The sequence below is a fragment of the Acinonyx jubatus genome, chromosome D2 (genome assembly GCF_027475565.1).
Source record: "Acinonyx jubatus isolate Ajub_Pintada_27869175 chromosome D2, VMU_Ajub_asm_v1.0, whole genome shotgun sequence".
In the NCBI taxonomy this organism is placed as follows: Eukaryota; Metazoa; Chordata; class Mammalia; order Carnivora; family Felidae; genus Acinonyx; species Acinonyx jubatus.
The window spans coordinates 10847841-10867870 of record NC_069393.1 but is presented as its reverse complement, the minus strand read 5'-3'; the positions used below and the strand labels follow the sequence as shown (position 1 = coordinate 10867870).

General features: G+C 46.5%; 1 protein-coding gene across 2 annotated transcripts in view; it reads left to right on the top strand.

Annotated features, from left to right (window-relative positions):
• STAMBPL1 (STAM binding protein like 1) overlaps positions 1–20030 on the top strand; it is a 48551-nt gene that overhangs the window by 17573 nt on the left and 10948 nt on the right. For both annotated transcript variants that reach the window (XM_027049856.2, XM_015079065.3), the window contains exons 2-6: positions 6823–6905; positions 11015–11232; positions 14440–14515; positions 16284–16379; positions 18861–19218. In XM_027049856.2, coding sequence (XP_026905657.1) covers positions 6876–6905; positions 11015–11232; positions 14440–14515; positions 16284–16379; positions 18861–19218 — 778 coding nt within the window. In that variant the 5' untranslated portion in view covers positions 6823–6875. The remainder of the gene's footprint in view (positions 1–6822; positions 6906–11014; positions 11233–14439; positions 14516–16283; positions 16380–18860; positions 19219–20030) is intronic.

The following is a 20030-nucleotide window of genomic DNA, read 5'->3' as shown; positions in this document are numbered from 1 at the left end:
CCGTGCCGTCGTCACACGGGTCGCTGGCTTCCCCCAAGTGCCATTTGCTTCCAGCAATGACGCTTCTGTTGTTTGCCCGTCCTCGTGGCTTCAGTGTCCTCTGCAAGGACTCCACATTCTCCTGGCTTCATGCGCTGTCACCACCTCCCCGTGTCACCAAGACACCATCACCTCTGCCCTGGATCCCTGCGGTGGCCCCCTCACTGACCGCCGGCTTCTTCCCTGGCACACCCAAGGGGCTTTTTAAAATTATAATGCCGGGGCGCCTGGGGGGCTCAGTCGGTTCATGCCCGACTTTGGCTCAGGGCATGATCCCACACGGTCCGTGAGTTGGAGCCCCACGTCGGGCTCTGTGCTGACAGCTCGGAGCCTGGAGCCTGCTTCGGATTCTGCGTCTCGCTCTCTCTCTGCCCCTTCCCCGCTCCTGCTCTGTCTCTCTCTCTTTCTCTCAAAAATAAATAAATACTACAAATTAAAAAACCCCACTTCTAAAAAATATAATGAAATTATAATGCCGTTTGCATCACGTCTTCGCTGAACCCCCTGAAAAGTCCCCCGTTTCAGTCCAAGCAAGAGCAGAGGTGGATATGAAGACCTGTATGCCTCCTCACCTTCCTTGCCCCTCTGGCTTCATTTCCTCCGCCTCCTCTCTGCTGCCGCCAAGCTTTCTCTCAAGCCTGCTGATGCGTCTACCCCAGGGCCTTTGCACCATCTCTCTCTTTCCTCTCCCTCACCTCCTTCAAGCCCTTGCTTCATTTTTGGATTCAGAGTGAGACCCCCTCCCCTGCCCTCTGCTGCCCAGTCGACCCCTCCCCAGGGCTCCTGGTTTGCTCTTTTTCTTTTTCCAAAAGCATGTGTTATCTTAACTTGCCGTACAATTTATGTAAGAGGTTTATTATTTATCTGTCTCTCCCGGCTAGATTGTAAAGGCCACGAAGGGCAGGAATCTTTGCCAGTTTTGGTCATGTCCCGCATGCCTAGAACAATGCCTCGTGCATCCTAGATGGTCAGTGGATGTTTGTTGAATGAATATATGACTGAATTAATGAACAGGTGTGTATTAAGAGAATTAAATGAGCTGCCCGCATGTTCTTGAAGGCTGGGGCATTTGGGGGACGTATTTTAGACCTTATTTGAGCCGAGTATTTACTTTTGCTGTACGTCTGGGAATGTGATGGGGGGAATACTGTAAACTTTGCTTCTTCATTCACTCAGCAAATACGCATTTGTAGCAGGTGCTGTCCTAAACTCAGGATAGAAGATACAAACAAATAAATGTCCCAGGTACTGGGCCTAACGATGCCAGATCCTCTGATATTTTATTTTTAAGAGCAGCTGAAACCTGAATTTGTACATGAAATCTCCCAACTTGTAAATATTGTCAACTCACTTAAAAATTGCTTAATTTACCCTAACAACCAAATGAAATATTCATAACAATCGAATGTTGCCTTTGGGGCTGTAACTTGTACTATCTGTTAGCTAACAGAAGGTTCGGACCTTCTAGAACCTTCTAGGTACGTGGGATCTCACAGGCTGGGCAGGATTTGGGTGAGCTGTGAGGACAAGAGGAGGAAGGGGGGATGTTTCTGCTACTCCCTGTAGCCAGGGCGGAGGGGTGGAGGCAGGACAGGCCCAGTGAGTAGGGGGCTATGACGGAGGATGTGTGTTTCCACATCCGCACTCGTCACAGTCTCCCCTGGGCTATGCTGAGTCATCCTTTCCAGGTAAAACTCGTTGCATCTGTCAGGATGCAGGCCCAGCTGCCTAAACAAAGAAACAGGATTGCACAAGACAGAGATGCGTCTCTGTCACCGTGGTCTGAGGGTCAGCAAGCTGCAAGGTTCCTTCTCTTCTGGCTTTGCCCTGGCTCTCGCTCCTGGCCGTGCTGGCTCACCTGCCCCTGTGCAGCCACATTCCAGCCGGCAGGAGGGGCAGGAGGAGGCGGCCCTTCCTCCAAGGGCGGGATCCAGACTGCGATCCCAGTACTTCTGGTCACACCCCCTTGGCAGGGCTTGGGGACACGGCCACGTCCCACGTCGAAGGCCAAGACAGGTTGGAAAATGTAGATTCTACCCGGGTGGCTACATATCAGCTAAACATTATATTTTCCTGTGAGGGAAAGAGAATGGGTCTCACAAATATCCAGCAGCCTGTGGCATCTGTTCTTCTGGGTCTCGGGTTCTGTGAGGTCGGGCACCTCTCACTGTGCCCTCGGTTTGTTTGTTTGTTTGTTTGTTTGTTTATTTTATTTTATTTTTCACTTGAGAGAGTGAGAGGATGGGGAAGTGGCACAGAGGGAGACAGAATCTTGAGAGAGAGACAGAGAGAGAGAGAGAGAGAATCACGCCCAGCGTGGAGCCCGATCCCGTGGGGCTCCATCCCCTGACCTCGGGATCATGACCTGAGTCGAAATCAAGAGCCGGATGCTTAACCCACTGAGTCACCCAGGTGCCCCCGTGCCCTCAGCTTTTTAATTATTTTAGCAGGACCCCAGCAGCACAAGTGGAAGGTGATACTCGACATGGAGTTTCTCTCTTTTAGATTCTTCTGGCCCACTGCGTTTCTGGTTAGATTCAAGGAGCCTGGCGAGCTTTGGTTTTGTCTTGTTTGTTCTCACGGCTGGTCTAGAGCGGCCGTCTCCAAACTTCTTGGTCTCGGGACCCCGCTGCACTCTTGAAAATTACCAAGGATACCGAAAAGCTTTGCTCACGTGGGCCATATTGATTTAGGTTTACCGTATTAAAAATTAAAACAGACATTTACAGGAATATGCAAAGAAGTATTCCATTCAGTTACACCGTCTGAAAGTCTCCAGCGCAGAGTTGTGAGCGAGCGATGGTAACGGAGCAAACAATGTTTTCACGGTATTATGAAAATAACACTGACCTGGCACATCCCTTACAAGGATGTTGGGGACCCTACACTTTGACAGCTACTGGTCTAGAGAACACAACCTGGTTATGCAGACTTGGGTAATTGTACTGAAACTGATGAGTGCTAGGGTTAGAGATTAAAAAGCATATTAAGACAGGAACGCTGCCACTGAGTAGTTAATGGTGCAAAAAAAAGAAAAAAAATATGTTGACCGAACAATCTATAAACGTCTTTCATCTTAGATTGAGGGGAGTTGGTTTCTATTTATGAACTAGAAATAACTTTTCACGTGGGACTTAACAGTGATCGGTTTGCATCTATGAGGAGTGACTAGATTCTGGTGTTTAAGATATACTGCATTAAACATCGGAGACATTGAGAAGCTCGTTACAGAGAGGTTGGTCTGAGTTTTGTGCGCGCTGAGCATTGTTTTTGGCCGCCCAGCCCTGAATTTACCTTTTCTTTTTCTTTTTTTTTAAATATAATTTATTGTCAAATTGGCTAACATACAGTGGGTAGAGTGTGCTCTTGGTTTTGGGGGTAGATTCCCTTGGTTCATCGCTTACATACAACACCCAGTGCTCATCCCAACAAGTGCCCTCCTCGATGCCCATCACCCATGTTCCCCTTTCCCCCATCCCCCATAAGCCCTCAGTTTGTTCTCTGTATTTAAGAGTCTCTTGTGGCTTGCCTCCCCCCACTCTGTAACTATTTTTCCCCTTCTCTTCCCCCGTGGTCTTCCATTAAGTTTCTCATATGTGAAACAAGTTTCTCATATGTGAAAACATATGATACCTGTCTTTCTCTGCCTGACTTATTTCACTTAGCACAATACCCTCCAGTTCCATCCACGTTGCTGCAAATGGCATGATTTCATCCTTTCTCATTGCCAAGTAGTATGCCATCGTATATATAAACCACATCTTCTTTACCTGCTGAATCTACCTTTTCTCCCAGTGGAATCTGCCTTTCTCACTCCTATGGAAATGTCAAGTGTCAGATATCTGCATTTTCTGGTGCCAGGCTGGAAACCTCATGAATCAAATATACCTGGGCCACATCTTAACAATCAATGCCTGTTGGAGGGCTTAGAACTGATGGATTCAGAATCCTTGTGGGTAAATCCTAGGAATCTGCATTAAGAATTTTTTAAATTTTTTTAATGTTTATTTATTTATTTTAAAAATTTGTTAATGTTTATTTATTTTTGAGAGAGAGACAGTGCAAGCCAGGGAGGGGCAGAGAGAGAGAGAGAGAGAGAGAGAGAGAGAGAGACACAGAATCTGAAACAGGCTCCAGGCTCTGAGCTGTCAGCACAGAGCCCGACGCGGGGCTCGAACTCACAAACCATGAGATCATGACCTAAGCCGAAGCTGAACACCCAACCAACTGAGCCACCCAGGCGCCCCCTCCCATTTTTTTTAATGTTTATTCATTTTTTGAGAGAGAGAGAGACAAAGCATGAGCCAGAGAGGGGAAGAGAGAGAGAGAGACAGGATCTGAAGCAGGCTCCAGGTTCTGAGCTGAGCACAGAGACTGATGCAGGGCTTGAACCCAACAACCGTGAGATCATGACCAGACGCTTAACGGGCTGAGCCACCCATGCGCCCCCTAGGAATCTGCATTTTAAACCAGCCTCAGGTTTACATAACTTTTAGAAACAGTAAAGTTTAAGAACTGCTGTTCTAATGTTTTTAACTATCAGAATTATTTGTTCTCCCTTTAAGGATCTGAGTAACCCCTAAAAAATAATTCTAGGCTTTACAAGACCCTAGTCAATGACTAACTAATAATATTTCCTTGTCCCTTCCCCCCTTCCCCCCACCCAGTCCCAAATACCCCATAAGCCTTTTTGTTCTGTTTCTTTAACTCTTTTAATCCTTCCTTCCTTCCTTCCTTCCTTCCTTCCTTCCTTCCTTCCTTCCTTCCTTCTCTCCTTTTCTTTCTTTCTCTTTCTTTCTTTCTTTCTCTTTCTTTCTTTCTCTTTCTTTCTTTCTTTCTTTCTTTCTTTCTTTCTTTCTTTCTTTCCTGGTTTATTTCTTCTCACTGAGGACTGGTGATTCCCCAAATGGGACTGCCTACATTCAGTGGCACCAGAATTAATTAGGGTTTTAAATGACACTGAGGCTGTGGCACTCTCCCGGTCAGTTCTGCAGCCTGCAAGCTTAGATCCCAGTGTTACCCCAGGCATCACTGGAGAGGATGAAAGGGAAACATTAGAACCTGCCAACCTGACTTTCCTTGAAGGATTTCTCGGGCATGGATTCGGGACAGAAAAAAGGCGCAGGAGGGTTGAATGATCTACGTCTGAGATTTCTAGAACCACAGAATGCTCTAATCTGAATGAAGATAGGCTAAGCCCCTCATACCATAAATGAGGAACTGCAGAAAAGCTACATGTCCAACATCACATAAACGATGAGTGGAGTAAAAGTTCAAAGTGAATTCACAAGTGGGAAGTGGTGATGCATTGCCTGACCCAAAGTAGCACAAGAAGGAAGGAGGCTAATGTTCACTGAGTGACTGTTTGAACTTGAGCACATTCACGTAACATCGCTGAGCCTCCGTTTTCACGACTGCAAAATAAAGATTCTAATAATAGCTAACACTTCTATAATATCGACTGTGTGCTAGGAACTCTCCCGAGCACTTTCTGTGCTAACGCATGTAATCCTTGCCCCCACTATGTGACATAGGTCAGTTTATTCCCCGCCCCCTCCCCCCCCCCCGGTCGGTTTGCACAAAAAGGCTGTAAAACTCATGTGCAGGCACGTAGCTGGCATATTCGTTTTCTGTTCCTGCTTTACACATCACCACAAGCTTCGTGGCTTGAGACAACGTACATTTATTGCCTCAGAGTTTTGTGGGTCTGGAGCCTGGGCACAGCAGAACTGGGTCCTGTGTTCAGGGTATCACATAGCAGGAATGGCATTGCTGACCAGGTAAGAATCTCATGAGGCTCCAGGTGCTCTTCCAGACTCACGTGACTACTGGCAGAATCCATGTCCCTGGGGCTGTGGTACTTAGGGCGACTGAGTCTTCAAGATCAGCAGGGGAAGATCTCACTCTTTGAAAGGTTTCACCTGATTAGGTCAGGCCCACCCTGGATAAACGTTCTTTGGATTAATTCAATGCCGACTGGTTAGAGCTCTTAATATATCTGGAAAACCACCTCATCCTTGCCATGTGACATAACATAAACATGGGAGTAGTATTCCATCACCTTTGCTATGTACAGTTGATTAGAAGTCAGTTACAGGTCCATCTACACTCAAGGGTACACAAACCCGTGGATACCCAACCGCAGGGGCCACAGGGCTGTCACAGTTCCACCTTCCAGAGCTAGTAAAGCTGAGCTTAGGCCCAGACTGACTCCAGGTGTAGAAGCCCACGGCTCCAGGGTCCATGCTGTTAACTCTTATGACCTTTCTCCCTTTGAAGAAAGTAAGAAAACACCCAGGGGCGCTTGGGTGGCTCAGTCAGTTAAGTTCAACTCTTGATTTCAGCTCAGGTCACGATCTCACGGTTCATGAGTTCGAGCTCTGCGTTGGGCTCTGTGCCGAGAGAGCAGAAACTGCTTGGGATCCTCTCTCCCTCTCTCTCTCTTTGCCCCTCCCCTGCGTGCACGTGCGTTCTCTCTCCTTCTCTCAAAAATAAATAAACATTAAAAAGAAAAGAGAAAAGAAAACACTCAGAAGACACGCCGGGTACTCTGCAATAACTCTCTTCACACCCCCACTTTTAGAGGTCTGCTTTAAGAGAAACCATAACCACCTGCAATTTTGTAAGTTCAGGAAGAGACTTCCAAAGTCTCTCCAAACACTCAGGTTATATAAGTCATTTCGATTTGTTTATATTCGGAGCCGGAAATAACCCTGGGGTTTGAGATTTGAGACTCGAATTCTCAAAAAATAACCGGGGCTCTGCTTTTTGTCTTTGAAACAGACGAAGTGATTGAGGAGACACCGTCAGCACCTTCCTTCTATAGTCCGGACAGCATGGATCAGCCATTTACTGTGAATTCTCTGGTAGGTAATGCCCACCGATAGCTTACATATGGTCTGAAAACCCAAAAAGAAGAACAGAAACATAGCGAATGTGAAATGAGTCACAATTACTTCAAGAAGTTTTGTGCTTGTCGCTTTTCATCCATCTGTGTGGTCCTCGCCTTTGAGGAAGTGACTAATAAAGCCATCTTTGCTGGAACTAAAAATAATGCCTTGGTCCACAAAAGTGTGAAATTTTAATTTCTCTGGTCAGACTCCAAGAGCGTGGTCCTTCAGCAGAACACCGGGGAAGGAGAACTACAGAGTTGACTTTGTAGGAGGGACCTCAGCTTCTTTCCAGATAAAAATGGGAAGCTTACCTTGTGTGGTAGGGACCCAGGGAAACATCCTGTGTGTAACACATAGACACTGCTTTGGAGTCTTGCGTAAATGGCTGCGTACTTGGAACTTCCTTCTTCTCTCACGTTTCCCCTCACAGCCCAACACCGTAGGCACCTTCTCCAGGTGCATCTTGGAAAGAACAAGATGGCGGAGAGGAAGTAACAGGGGCCCTGGGATCACCGAGGCATAGTCTGTGTCCCAGATCGTTCTCTGGGTGAGAATGTAGGCACATTATATAATCTCCATGGCCCCGTTTTTGTACTTTGTGCCTTTCGACAATTGGGAACAATATTTTTAACGTTCCCAGCTTGTCATGAGGGCTTGATAAAGGGGAGCCGTTAGGACCGTCCCCCTTCTCCTGATGAGCCTCCCACCCCGCTCACCGCAGCCCCGTGGCCCCGTGGACAGCACTAACAGCCGCAGTGGACTGAGCGCCTGACATCTGCAAAGCTTTAGCCCCAGAACACAGAGAAAGGCAGGGCCTGGTTCTTGCTCCAAAACAGGTTGGGACCCAAGTCCTCTGCCAAGATCGCCCTCACAGGTGCTTAGCTGCTCGGACAGGGTGAGGAGCAGAGAACTGTAGGAACTTCTTCACTTTCCGACCCCGTGTGGTCCGGGCACCGTGGGGGAATCGAGACGGCCCCCCTCATCCTTTTCGAGGGTCTTGTGTGTTTTCTAGAACATTATGTAGAAATGATTAAAATGTTAGTGGACGCGTCAGTGTAAAAATGAACAGTGAGGCATTTTTCAGCTGGGGATTTTGCGTTTTCATCCAAGAACCCCACACGCAAACCCAACGTTACAGATTGACGAAGGTGCCGGGCTCTTCCCGGTTTACTTCTGAAATCAGTTTTGCATTTGGGAAGAACAGGACCATTCAGTAGAGGAAAAGTAAATCATATTTTTACTTTCAGGGGAAAAGATAGTCTAGGTATAATCACATTGCAGCTTTTTCTCTCTTTCTCCTTTCTTTGGTACATTTATTATCATCTGTGCCGCAAGAAATACTCTACATCCTAGGCAAACAAGGCTGGATGGACAATGATTCTTGCCCCTCCAGGAGTTCCCAAGGAACTGAAAACAGTATCCACAAATAAATATAATTCAGTGCGGACTCTATAGTAATAAAAAGTGGACAAATTGCTTTTGCACGCCCAAGAGGCTGGAAACCCCCTTTGGAAAGCGTGCTAATTTCCACAGAGTTTTCTTTCTCCCCATCATGTTCTGACATCACTGAAGCCTTTATCTGTGGTCGAATGGTGACATTTTCCTTTCGTGCTGCTGAGCACTGCACTGAGTGGCTGTGCTGCTGGACTTCTCACCTAGTGACAACATGGCACCCAGTCAGGCACCTGAGGCTCGGACTCCACAGGCTTCCATTCCTGCCTCTGAGGAGCGGAAGCCTCTGACAGCTTCTCTGAAATTAGAAAGTCTTTTTTTTTTTAATGTTTGTTTATTTTTTGAGAGAGAGACAGAGCATGAGCGGGAGAGGGGCAGAGAGAGAGGGAGACACAGAATCCGAAGCAGGCTCCAGGCTCTGAGCTGTCAGCACGGAGCCCAACACGGGGCTTGAACCCACGGACTGTGAGATCATGACCCGAGCCGAAGTCGGACGCTTAACCGACTGAACCACCCAGATGCCCCTGAAATTAGAAAGTCTTTTCAAAAATGAGAATGGCACAGCAGGGTTTGGCTAGAAGGAAGTGTGCCTTAATTTAAGGTGAAGTCTCTTAGGAAGGGCTGAGTTCACTCACACCTGTCTGATCTCAGAATCCTGGGCCACGTGAGAGTAGATTTAAGGTGCCACGGTCACAAATCCGGTGTCCCAGGTTTTCTTCATAACTTGGACCCAAAGACAGGCTGTGGGAGGCTGATAAGTCTTATTTCTTCTGTTCTTTTTTTTTTTTTTTTTTAATGTCTATTTATTTATCTTGAGGGAGGTGGGGCAGAGAGAGAGAGAGAAGGAGGGAGAGAGACAATCCCAAGCAGGCTCTGCACTATCGGCCCAAAGTCCGATGCACAGCTCGAGCTCACAAACTGTGAGGTCATGACCTGAGCTGAAATCAAGAGTCAGACACTAAGCCGAATGAGCCACCCAGGCGCCCCTGTCCCTTCTGTTCTAAACTGACCTGGGCACCCAGTCCCGGGAGCGATAGCTGGAGACCTTCAAGGCAGAGAAGCCCAGGCCCTGAGTTTTCTCAGGGAGAAGGAAACAGAGAGAACGTGTTTGTGCTTCTCTGGCTGGTTATAGAGCATACTTTCTGGAAGAATGATTCCAGGTCCCTGGGGTCCTCTCTGCTTCAAAACTGCCACCAAAACAGACCTCAGGCCATTGCAAGACCTGCAAACGTCCGATTCATTGCACCCAGTCCTTGAACCTTGGCTCCGTCACTCACAGCCAGACGGAAACCATGTCTAGCTCGATTAATTGTTTAGCTGTCCACATACCTTTTCATCACGTGCTCTGCCCAGACTGTAGTCCACCGACCCTCGACTGACGGAGGCAGACTTGGAGACCTAATTCTGCTCTGGGCTAATTCCATTCTTGTTGCATCGAAGGGTGGTAAGCATGGTGAAGTGGTCTAATCCAGTGCTTCCTCGGCTGCGGCATGCGCGAGGACCTCTGGGGACATCAGTTCAAACACGGGCTCTTCGAGCCTGACTCCAATCTCTAGATGCGGACAGAGGCCTAGTAAGAATTTGTACCAGGGGCGCCTGGGTGGCTCAGTCAGCCAAGCATCTGACTCCTGCTCAGGTCGTGATCTCACAGTTCGTGGGTTTGAGCCCCGCGTCGGGCTCTGTGCTGACGGCTCGGAACCTGGAGCCTGCTTTGGATTCTGCGTCTCCCTCTCTCTGCCCCTTCCTCTCTCTCTCTCTCTCTCTCTCTCTCAAAAATAAATAAAAACATTAAAAAAAAAAAAAAACCTCTCTTCAACTGTGTCCTTCAAGGACAGCAGTACAATATTTTCTTTCCAAAGTAACTAATACAAAAATCTGCAAAGGCCATAAATTCATTTATAGGCTATGATTTTCATACAGGCATGTCATTAGATTCTTTCCATTCTTTCTTTCAGTTCTTTCCTGAGCTATTTTTTTATGGTTTGCTTTTACTGTCCCGCCGGATGCATTATCTTGACCACCCTTTCCTAAAATGATGTTTAAAGACCTGCAAACAAATTTTATTGCATAAGGCACTATTCATGACACAGAGGTTGGGAACTGCATATAAGTAGCATTGGAACAAGGCTTACAATCATTGCATTTTTAAGTGTTACATACACTTGCCACACAAAGGCTTCGCTTTTGTTGTATCGTTAACTCTTTTTTAAAAAAAATTTTTAATGTTTATTTATTTTTGAGAAGAGAAAGACAGAGCATGAGGGGGGGAGGAGAGAGAAAGAGGGAGACACAGAATCCGAAGCAGGCTCCAGGCTCTGAGCTGTCAGCACAGAGCCCGACTTGGGGCTCGAACTCACAAACCGTGAGATCATGACCTAAGCCGAAGTCGGACGCTTAACCGACTGAACCACCCAGGCGCCCCGTCGTATCGTTAACTCTTACGGAACTCTTTATCGTTAACTTACGGAACTCTTTATACGGAACTCTTATGGAACTCTTTATACGTTAACTCTTACGTTAACTCTTTCTCCTTGGGTACTGGTGTCAGGTACTTAGTACAGAAGATACATCCAGAATCGCAGTCCTATTCATTTCTTACCATAACCAGAGATTCAAATTTTGCTTTGCAGAGAAAGCTAGCTGCCATGCCTGACCACACGGATGTTTCCCTCAGCCCGGAAGAGCGAGTCCGTGCCCTGAGCAAGCTTGGTTGTAATATCACCATCACGGAGGACATCACCCCACGCCGCTACTTTAGATCCGGAGTAGAGATGGAAAGGATGGCTTCGGTGTATATGGAAGAAGGAAATTTGGAAAATGCCTTTGTCCTTTATAATAAATTTATAACGTAAGTCTTTAGTTTCGGAGGCCTTCAAAACGAGAAAGTGGGGAAATGTTCACAAGGTGTTTTGGTGAGACGGTTTGGATGCCGGGAATATTTTCCCACTCAGACCAGTTTTGCAGTCTCCAAAAGCGTTACGTGTCCAGGCTTTTAAGTCAGAAAGGAATGTATTCAAAGGCGTCCCCACACCATTTCTGAGGCTCAGGATGGAGTGAGGTTCGGGGACAGGAGATACCTTCTCTACAGGCCAGTGCAGTGACCTGCGTATCTTTCTCTTTGACACTTCTCACAAAGGAAATGTCTTGTTTTATGCCATTCTCCCCCACAGCAATGTAAGTTTTTTGTGCGAGTAGGAGCCAGATTGTAGCTCTGTCTACGGTGCCTAGAACATGCCATTAACAGGTTTTTTTTTTTTAATTTTTTAACGTTTATTTATTTTTGAGAGACAGAGAGAAAGCATGAGCAGGGGAGAAGCAGACAGAGAGGGAGACACAGAATCGGAAGCAGGCTCAAGGGTCCGAGCCGTCAGCACAGAGCCCGACGTGGGGCTCGAACCCACGAACCGTGAGATCGTGACCCGAGCCGAAGTCGGACGCTTAATCCACTGAGCCACCCAGGTGCCCTGCCGTTAACAGTTTTAAAGTTTGATTTGATGGGTTGCGACTGGGGGATAAGTTGGCAGTTATATGAAGGATCTGATTCAGGGATAGAAAGGAACAGTCAGTTTCTCATTGTAGTTTGTTTTGTTTTGTTTTTTTAAGCAATGGAGAGAGCTTCAGCAAATATGGAGCCTACCTGGCTCAGAGCAGAGCTATTTTTTTTTTTTTTAAGTTTATTTATTTATTTTGAGAGAGGGAGCACGTGCACGAACAGGGGAGGAGCAGAGAGAGAGGGAGAGAGACAATCCCAAATCCCAACCAGACTCCTCACTGCTAGTGCAAAGCCTAATGTGGGGCTCAGTTCAGGGATCTCGACATCATGACCAGAGCCACAATCAAGTCAGAGGCTTAACCGACTGAGCCACCCAGGCACCTCTAGCGTGAATGTTTTTTTTTACAAAAGCAATTTATTTAGGTGTGTAATAACGTTCTGTATAAAAGAGCTTCCAAGGGGCGCCTGGGTGGCTCAGTCGGTTAAGCGGCCGACTTCGGCTCAGGTCATGATCTCGCAGTCCGTGAGTTCGAGCCCCGCGTCGGGCTCTGTGCTGACAGCTCAGAGCCTGGAGCCTGTTTCGGATTCTGTGTCTCCCTCTCTCTGACCCTCCCCCGTTCATGTTCTGTCTCTCTCTGTCTCAAAAATAAATAAACATTAAAAAAAAAAAAATTTAAAAAAAAAAAAAAAAAAAAAAAAAGAGCTTCCAGAACGTTGAGTGGAAGTGGCCGCCTCTGAACAGCCGTGTAGAAAACAGCATCCTTCCCGTTAGACACTTTTTAGTAATGTGTCCCGGCTTAAGAATTAACAGAAGTGAGGTATGGAGTTTCCTCCCTCATTTGCCCGTTTACTGGTGGGAGGATCTGTTACCAGTAACTGTTCAATCTAAGCTGAAACTCGTACTTTTATTTTAACTGAAACTCACATGTTGGTTGATTTCACTAGTTCCGTTGGGGACTTAACCCGAGGACCTCTGAGAAGTTAGTGGTTCACAACGCTCAGCCTACTGGGGAAGACCATTAGTTTCTAGAGCACCAACCAATAAATGTGAAATTGGAGGCCACCAGGCATCATGGATAGTGCACGTGTTCCAAAAGTCTTAATTTCTGAACTCTAAGTTACCGATCGGCAATATTTCTTGTTTTGCCTTCTCCTTGCGTGTTTGTACACATTTCTGTGGAAACGTTAAGTGTGGTAAAACCAAAAAGCCACTATACTGAGTCATCAGAGTGTGTGAATTCCCTTCTGTCATTAACCACGTGACAACCTGTAATTCACTTGTCCTGTGCGGGCCTCAGTTCCTTATCTACAAATGGAAGACTTACGGGCAGAAATCTCTAAGCTCTCTTCAACTCTAAACGTTTGTGACTTTATTCTATTTATAAAGCTTTAGGCAACTAACACTTTACATAGTCTCTTTAAGCCGTAATTTTCTTGTTCAAAGAAATGAGAGTTATGGGCGCCCGGGTGGCTCAGTTGGTTAAGCGTCCGACTTCGGCTCAGGTCATGATCTTGCAGTCGTGGGTTTGAGCCCTGCATCTGGCTCTGTGCTGACAGCTCGGAGCCTGGAGCCTGCTTTGGATGCTGTCTCCCTGTCTGCCCCTTTCTCTGTCTCTCTCTCTCTCTCTGAAAAATAAACATTAAAAAAAAAAAAAGAAATGAGAGTTATTTTACCATTCCACTGTCGCCTGTAGGCAGCATGACGAAGGCAAGCAGGTGTGATCTATAAGGAGGAGAACACCAATAATGATAAGGTATCATATATTAGCTGATCAAAAATAGTGTTTATAGCCCACCATGATCCATCAAGGAAGGACTATTTCTTTATTTAACAAATATTTATTGAGCACACATTATGAGCTGGACACTATTCTACCAGTAGGGATACATCAGTAAGAAAAAAAAAACACACCCAAAATTCCCTGCCCTTGTGAAACAAAATGTTCATTTACCCTGAAAGTGATGCATCTGGTTTGCTCTTGGGATTTCCCTTTACGTCCACTGTCCCTTGTTCCTCAAAAAGGTGATGAAGAATGAACTCCTAGTGAGCACCTCCTAATCCACTAAGGATTCTGGCTGTTATTTCTCTTAGTTGCAAGTTTTCAGAGAAGAATTTTTGGTCAGTAGACACCATGGCACTACGGATTCATCAGTGGTCCTTTGAGTCTTTTTCAGGGGTGAGAAGAGATTACATTGATCTTTTCAGACTCTTAACGTTTTTCCACGACCCTCTGTATTGCCAGCCCCACAAGTGAGTAAGGTGGCGCTGTGGCGGGATTGAGCACCGCGCACCTTGAGAAGGACCAATGTGACACGGTCCGTCAGGGAGCAGCCTCACCCTCGTAACCTCAGTGCTCCGTCCGCTGAGCTTACCGCCCTGTAATGCCAAAATCATAGGTTCGTGTCCGCCTTCGGTGAAAAGGCCGATGGAAAGGATGTTGGGTAATAATAATGTAATAAACATGTCCATTTGGAAAAGGAGTTTCTTTCTCATACTAGAAACCACTGCCCACCTGCTGCTTCTGTTATATCATGCTAAGGATGTGCTTTCTCTTTTTCTAGCTTGTTTGTGGAAAAGCTTCCCAGCCATCGAGATTACCAGCAGTGTGCGGTACCTGAAAAACAGGATATTATGAAGGTATCGTGGGGTCGATTCTCTCCTGAGGGATCAAATGCTCCCCGAGTCTCCGTTATTGATCTGCCCCTACCTCCTTTCCTCCTTCGTCACGTCCTCTTGAGAGCTTGAGCGCAGAAAATTCCATTAGCCAAGATGTTTCGATTTCTTCTTGGACCTTTAATCATCGTTACTGAGCCAGTGTGGGATGTCTAATTGAAACTGGGAGGCGGGGGGAGAAAAGAAGATCAAGAATGTGTTCAATTTGCCTTGTGGCGTGACGAGGAAGTATTCACTGTTCTTCCCAGAGACTGTCAGAAAGCGTGTCCAATTCCCCAGATTCGTTTCAGAGTCATCTTGACCGGTTTTGATTATCCCATATAGTCCCGAACCCCAAAACTGTTTGAAAATCAGTGCTGATTGTTAAGGCGGCCACAAAGTTCTAGCTATTTTCTTCTTGTAGGATTAGCCGAAGGGCATAATAAAGTGTTTGTGGATAGCCTGAAATATTCTCAAGGAAAAGGAGAGAGTTGTTGAAAAGTTATTTATTTACCATCAACCTTTGCAACTGACATATCAAGCTTCAAACAATTTTAGCTGGAGAATATATCCTTTCAAAGAACACGTTTTTAATGTTTCTCCTTTGCCTTAAGTAGTTTGGGATGAACTTACTTGGAGAAAGATGAAACCGTATATAAAAAGCCAATCACAGCCTGGAATTTTAAATAACTCTCAAAAGATACTTGACCATATAATAGAAGAAAGGCTCTCTTACCAGTTACATCTGGCCTGAGGTGGCCTGTAAGAACCCAGATTTTGTCATACAACCATCTACATTTTTAAAAATCTCTATACACACTTCTCCGAAGGGGCCCTCATTGCCACACCTTATGTAGCATTTCTCTCAATCCTCTTGCTCTTTCGACCTCAGACGGTTCTATAGGGGACCCAAGGGCCCTGCCACCAAGCTGAGCCTTTTGCTCTGATTTAGTGTTATTCTTATTTTTGCTTATAGGAAAAAATTCTCTGAAAGCATATACGTTTTCTTTGTGTATGCTTGTTGAATAAATGGATGGATGGATGGATGGATGGATGACAGGCAATTAAAAGAAAAGACATTTTAGTGGGACAGCCTGGCCAGAGTTAGATTCGGATTCTAGTAATAATGGGGCCACCAGCTAGCTGCATGATACTGGAGAAGACTTCTCATCTCTGTAGGCCTTTGTTCCCTCATCTCTGAAAAGGAGGGTGGTGCTTGGACTAAATCAGATTTCCCGGATTTTCCGGCCACTAAAAATCACTGACAAGTTGTTTGAGGTCCAGACTCCCCAACCCTGCCCCGAAACACGTTGATTCGGGGAAACCGGGCGTAGGCCTGGGAATCTGTATTTGTACACGAAGCGCCCCGGTTGCCCGTTACGGTCTGTCAAGCCCAGCGGCCCCTCCCTACCACGCTGTCCAGTGTCTTAATCATGATGCCGCACCGTTGGCCTGCTGTGCGGTGTGCAGTGACAAACCTACCACGTAAACACGGGGTACCTAACTCAACAGAGCCCTTGTCTACCTAGTCGAGTCAACAGAGGCTCTTACAAAAGGGATAAGCCTTTCCATTTCCTACTGAAAAGTTGTGTTTTGGAGCCACGGCAAAGAGAAGTTTCTATTTCCGCCATCATCTTTGGTTACTTGTGTCTTGATTTCTAATACGCATACCAGCTTTTCTTTCTCAGCTGATGATCTGAAAGACTGTACTGAGAATCCCACTAATCAATATGTATATATATATTTTTAAAAGAAACTGAAGGAGATTGCATTCCCAAGGACAGATGAATTGAAAAAGGACCTTTTAAAGAAATATAACGTAGAATACCAAGAATATTTGCAAAGCAAAGTAAGTTCAATTGGTACATGTATTTCGCGACTGTTTTCTGTGCAGCTATTTTTTGAATTTCATTTTCATGTGAGTGTTTCAAGTGTCATGTGCCTTTCAATTAAAAATTACAGATACAAGGCTGTAAAGCCACTAACGAATTCATGTTGATATACAGGTTAAGCACTTGCACCAAAGAAGTGGTATTTTTATTTCCTTACAACTCTAATAACGTTGAGAATGACTTAGAATATGGATTTCTTATGGTGATTTAAATAGAGCTTTTTGACCAACTCTTGCCAGTGGAACCTTGAGGCAGATGACCGCTTTTTGGTGATGAATGGAGCCAGTAGGAGGTAGGGAAAACAGTGTACAGTTTCTGATTGTTCTGATCTAGATTATTCTGATCTAATTATGTAGGCCTTGGAAATGTAAATTCGATTCTTGAATATTACAGTCAATATTGCACTAAGAGAGATGAATAGCTAACCATATGAATGAAATGTAATCGTATCACCAATGGACGGTGGCTTCTGGATCATTATTATGTAAAGTGAGATCATGATAATGATGTCTAAGAGATTGAAAGGCACTGGAAGAAGAAATTGACCAGTCCATAGGGCCTCCAGTTCAAACCTTGAATTCTTCCTGTTTTTAGCGTTGTTATAAAGGTGGTGTTGCTTTTTTTGTTTGTGTGTTTATGTGCTTTGGGATTGTCGCTTGTACTGACTTTCGCTTCAGTTCAATGTCATGAACTCGGCACATGGTCGCAGAATGTCTCTGCTTCCTGGGGGCATAGCCAGGTTTGAGTGCTGAGCTTCCACTAAATGACAGCAGGAATGTTGAAATCTGAAATGTTGAAACTCCTCAAGTGTGCACATTGATGATTTGACTTGAACTATGAAAGATAAGAATGATTTGGGGGACCCAAAGGAGAGAAAAGCCCAATCCGGTCTTCCTTCATGTCAACGATGCATGTGGTTGCCCCCTCAGGATCTCCCAGGGAGGAAAGGCCTGGTCTGCCTCTGATGATAGCAGTTATATCACAGGCCACAACAGTGTCCCAAAGTAGATGTCATGTGGCAATCTCGGTGGAGACCAAGGGGCAGCCTTTATGCCTAGGAGAGAGAGAGAGAGAGGAGGAGAGAGGAGGAGAGAGAGATGGGTTTACCCATCAGTAAACCCTCACTGTAGGCAGCCCTGGAATCATCCAGAAGCTTGTTAGAAATGGGAATCTCGGCCCCTAGCCCACAGCTGCCAAATCGGAATCAGCCCTCATAACAAAACCCCGGGTGATTCGTGTGCACCCCAAGTGCTATTGGAAGCTGTGTGCGCCACCCCACCCCTATCAAAGTTAGTTGGTTTTCTTTTTGTTTTTTTTTTTTATACATAATTTTTTAAAAGTAATCTCTACCCCCAGTGTGGGGCTGGAGCTCACCACTGAGATCAAAAGTCGTGTGCTCTACTGACTGAGCCAGCCAGGCAGCCGGCAAAGTTAATTTTTTTTTATGTTTATTTATTTTTGAGAGAGAGATCCAGTGTGAGCAGGGGAGGGGCAGAGAGAGAGGGAGACACAGAATCCGTAGCGGGCTCCAGGCTCTGAGCCGTCAGCACAGAGCCCGACGTGGGGCTCGAGCCCACGAACCGTGAGATCATGACCTGAGCTGAAGTCGGACGCTTAATCAACTGAGCCACCCAAGCATCCCCAAAGTTAGTTTTTATCAAAATCATTTGAGGAACTTATTAAAGATTTGTATTCTCTGACCTAATAATGCCTAATAATGGATTTTTTTTTTTTTTTTTTTTTTTTTTTTTGAGACTAGGGAACCTGGGATTCATCATCTTAACAAAATTCCCCATTCGTTCTGATAGAGATGGCTGGACCGTTTCCTAGTGACTCCCCTTTCTCCAAAAAGCCCCAGAGTTCTCGAGTCAGAGGCAAAAACTTCTACGGCAGGGACTGTCCAGTAGAACTTCCTCTGATGATAGACACGTTCTGTGTGGCGCTGTTATGGGAGCCACTAGCCACGTGGTGCTGAAAAGGTGGCCGGCGTGACCGAGGAACTAAATTTCCGATTTCATTGCATATAACTTCATTTAGATTTAAGTAGTCCATGTGGCCAGTGGCTGTGATTTTGGACGGGGCGGTCTAGGGTGATGTGACCATTTCTGAGATATTTTGCTTTGGTCCGTCGGGCCACGCCGACCATCCTGACCTTGATTTCCTAATTCTTTTTAAAAGCGCGGGGTATGGAGGGAACTTGACTGCCATAGCCCGCCTCTGGTAAAACGCGGGTGGCTTTGGGACTGCCCCCTTGGCCAACGTAAGGGGCCTCGGCCGTGATGGTTGACATTTTCCTCGCTGTCGCGTGAGTGTCCCCGTGGGCGGACCGCGGCCTCTGTGTCTCTGCGTCTGCTAGAAGCCTGCAAGTGTCCAGTCCCGCTTCGAGGCGGCTGCCTTGGAAACTAACCTCTTCTTGTGGCCGCCACGTTTTTTTTCAGAACAAGTACGACGCCGAGATTCTCAAACGACTGGAGCATCAGAGCCTGATCGAGGCCGAGAGGAAGCGGGTGGCTCGGATGCGCCAGCAGCAGCTGGAGTCGGAGCAGTTCCTGTTTTTCGAAGACCAGCTCAAGAAGCAGGAACTGGCCCGCGGGCAGATGCGCAGCCCGGAACCCCCCGCGCTGTCCGAGCAGATCGACGGCAGCGCCGCGTCCTGCCTGTGCCCGCGCCATAGCCCTTCCCTGCTGCACGTCTCCGCGGACCAGCCTGGCAAAAGCGACGTGGCCAATTCCGCCAGCCACTCGCCCCCCGTCAACAGGGCTCTGAAGCCCGCGGCCACTCTGAGCGCTGTGCAGAGTAAGTGATGAAACACATCCCCGCGAGACACGGCTTCTCTTCCGCTGGAGCCACGGCCCCTAACCGCTGGGAGGTGCTCCTCCTTTCTCTCTTTTTTAAATTGTTTAAAATGTTTATTTATTTTGGAGTGAGAGAGAGAGACAGAGTGTGAGCAGGGAGACACAGAGTCCCAAGCAGGCTCCAGGCTCCGAGCCATCAGCACAGAGCCCGACGTGGGGCTCGAACCCACGAACCGTGAGATTGTGACCTGAGCTGAAGTCGGAGGCTTAACCGACCGAGCCAACCAGGCGCCCCCCTCTTTTCATCATCCACTGGGGTAGGGCCCCCACACGATGCGGTATGAAGGGTGCCATCCGGCTCTTCCTGTCCGTAACCTTAAAATTCAGGAAGCATGATTTGCCCGCCCGGATAGAACAGCACGCTGTAATCAACAGGACTATATCTGGTCATGGTATAGAGATTTGAAATGAGAAGAATTCCAAGCATTTATTTTTCTTTCATGCATTTTAGCCAAGAAACACATGAATCTTAAAGGTAAATACTTACACTGGAGAGGGAAGAAGATGCTAAGAAAATCGTTTGCTCAAAAATGTAAACATAAATGTTATGGGGCGCCTGGGTGGCTCAGTCGGTTAAGCGTCTGACTCTCGACTTCAACTCAGGTTGTGATCTTGCATTTGTGATATCAAGCCCCACATCGGACTCTGTGCTGATGGCACAGAGTCCGCTTAGGATTCTCTCTCTCTCTCTCTCTCTCTGCCCCTCCCCTGCTTGCTCTCTATCTCTCAAAATAAATAAAAATAAATTTTAAA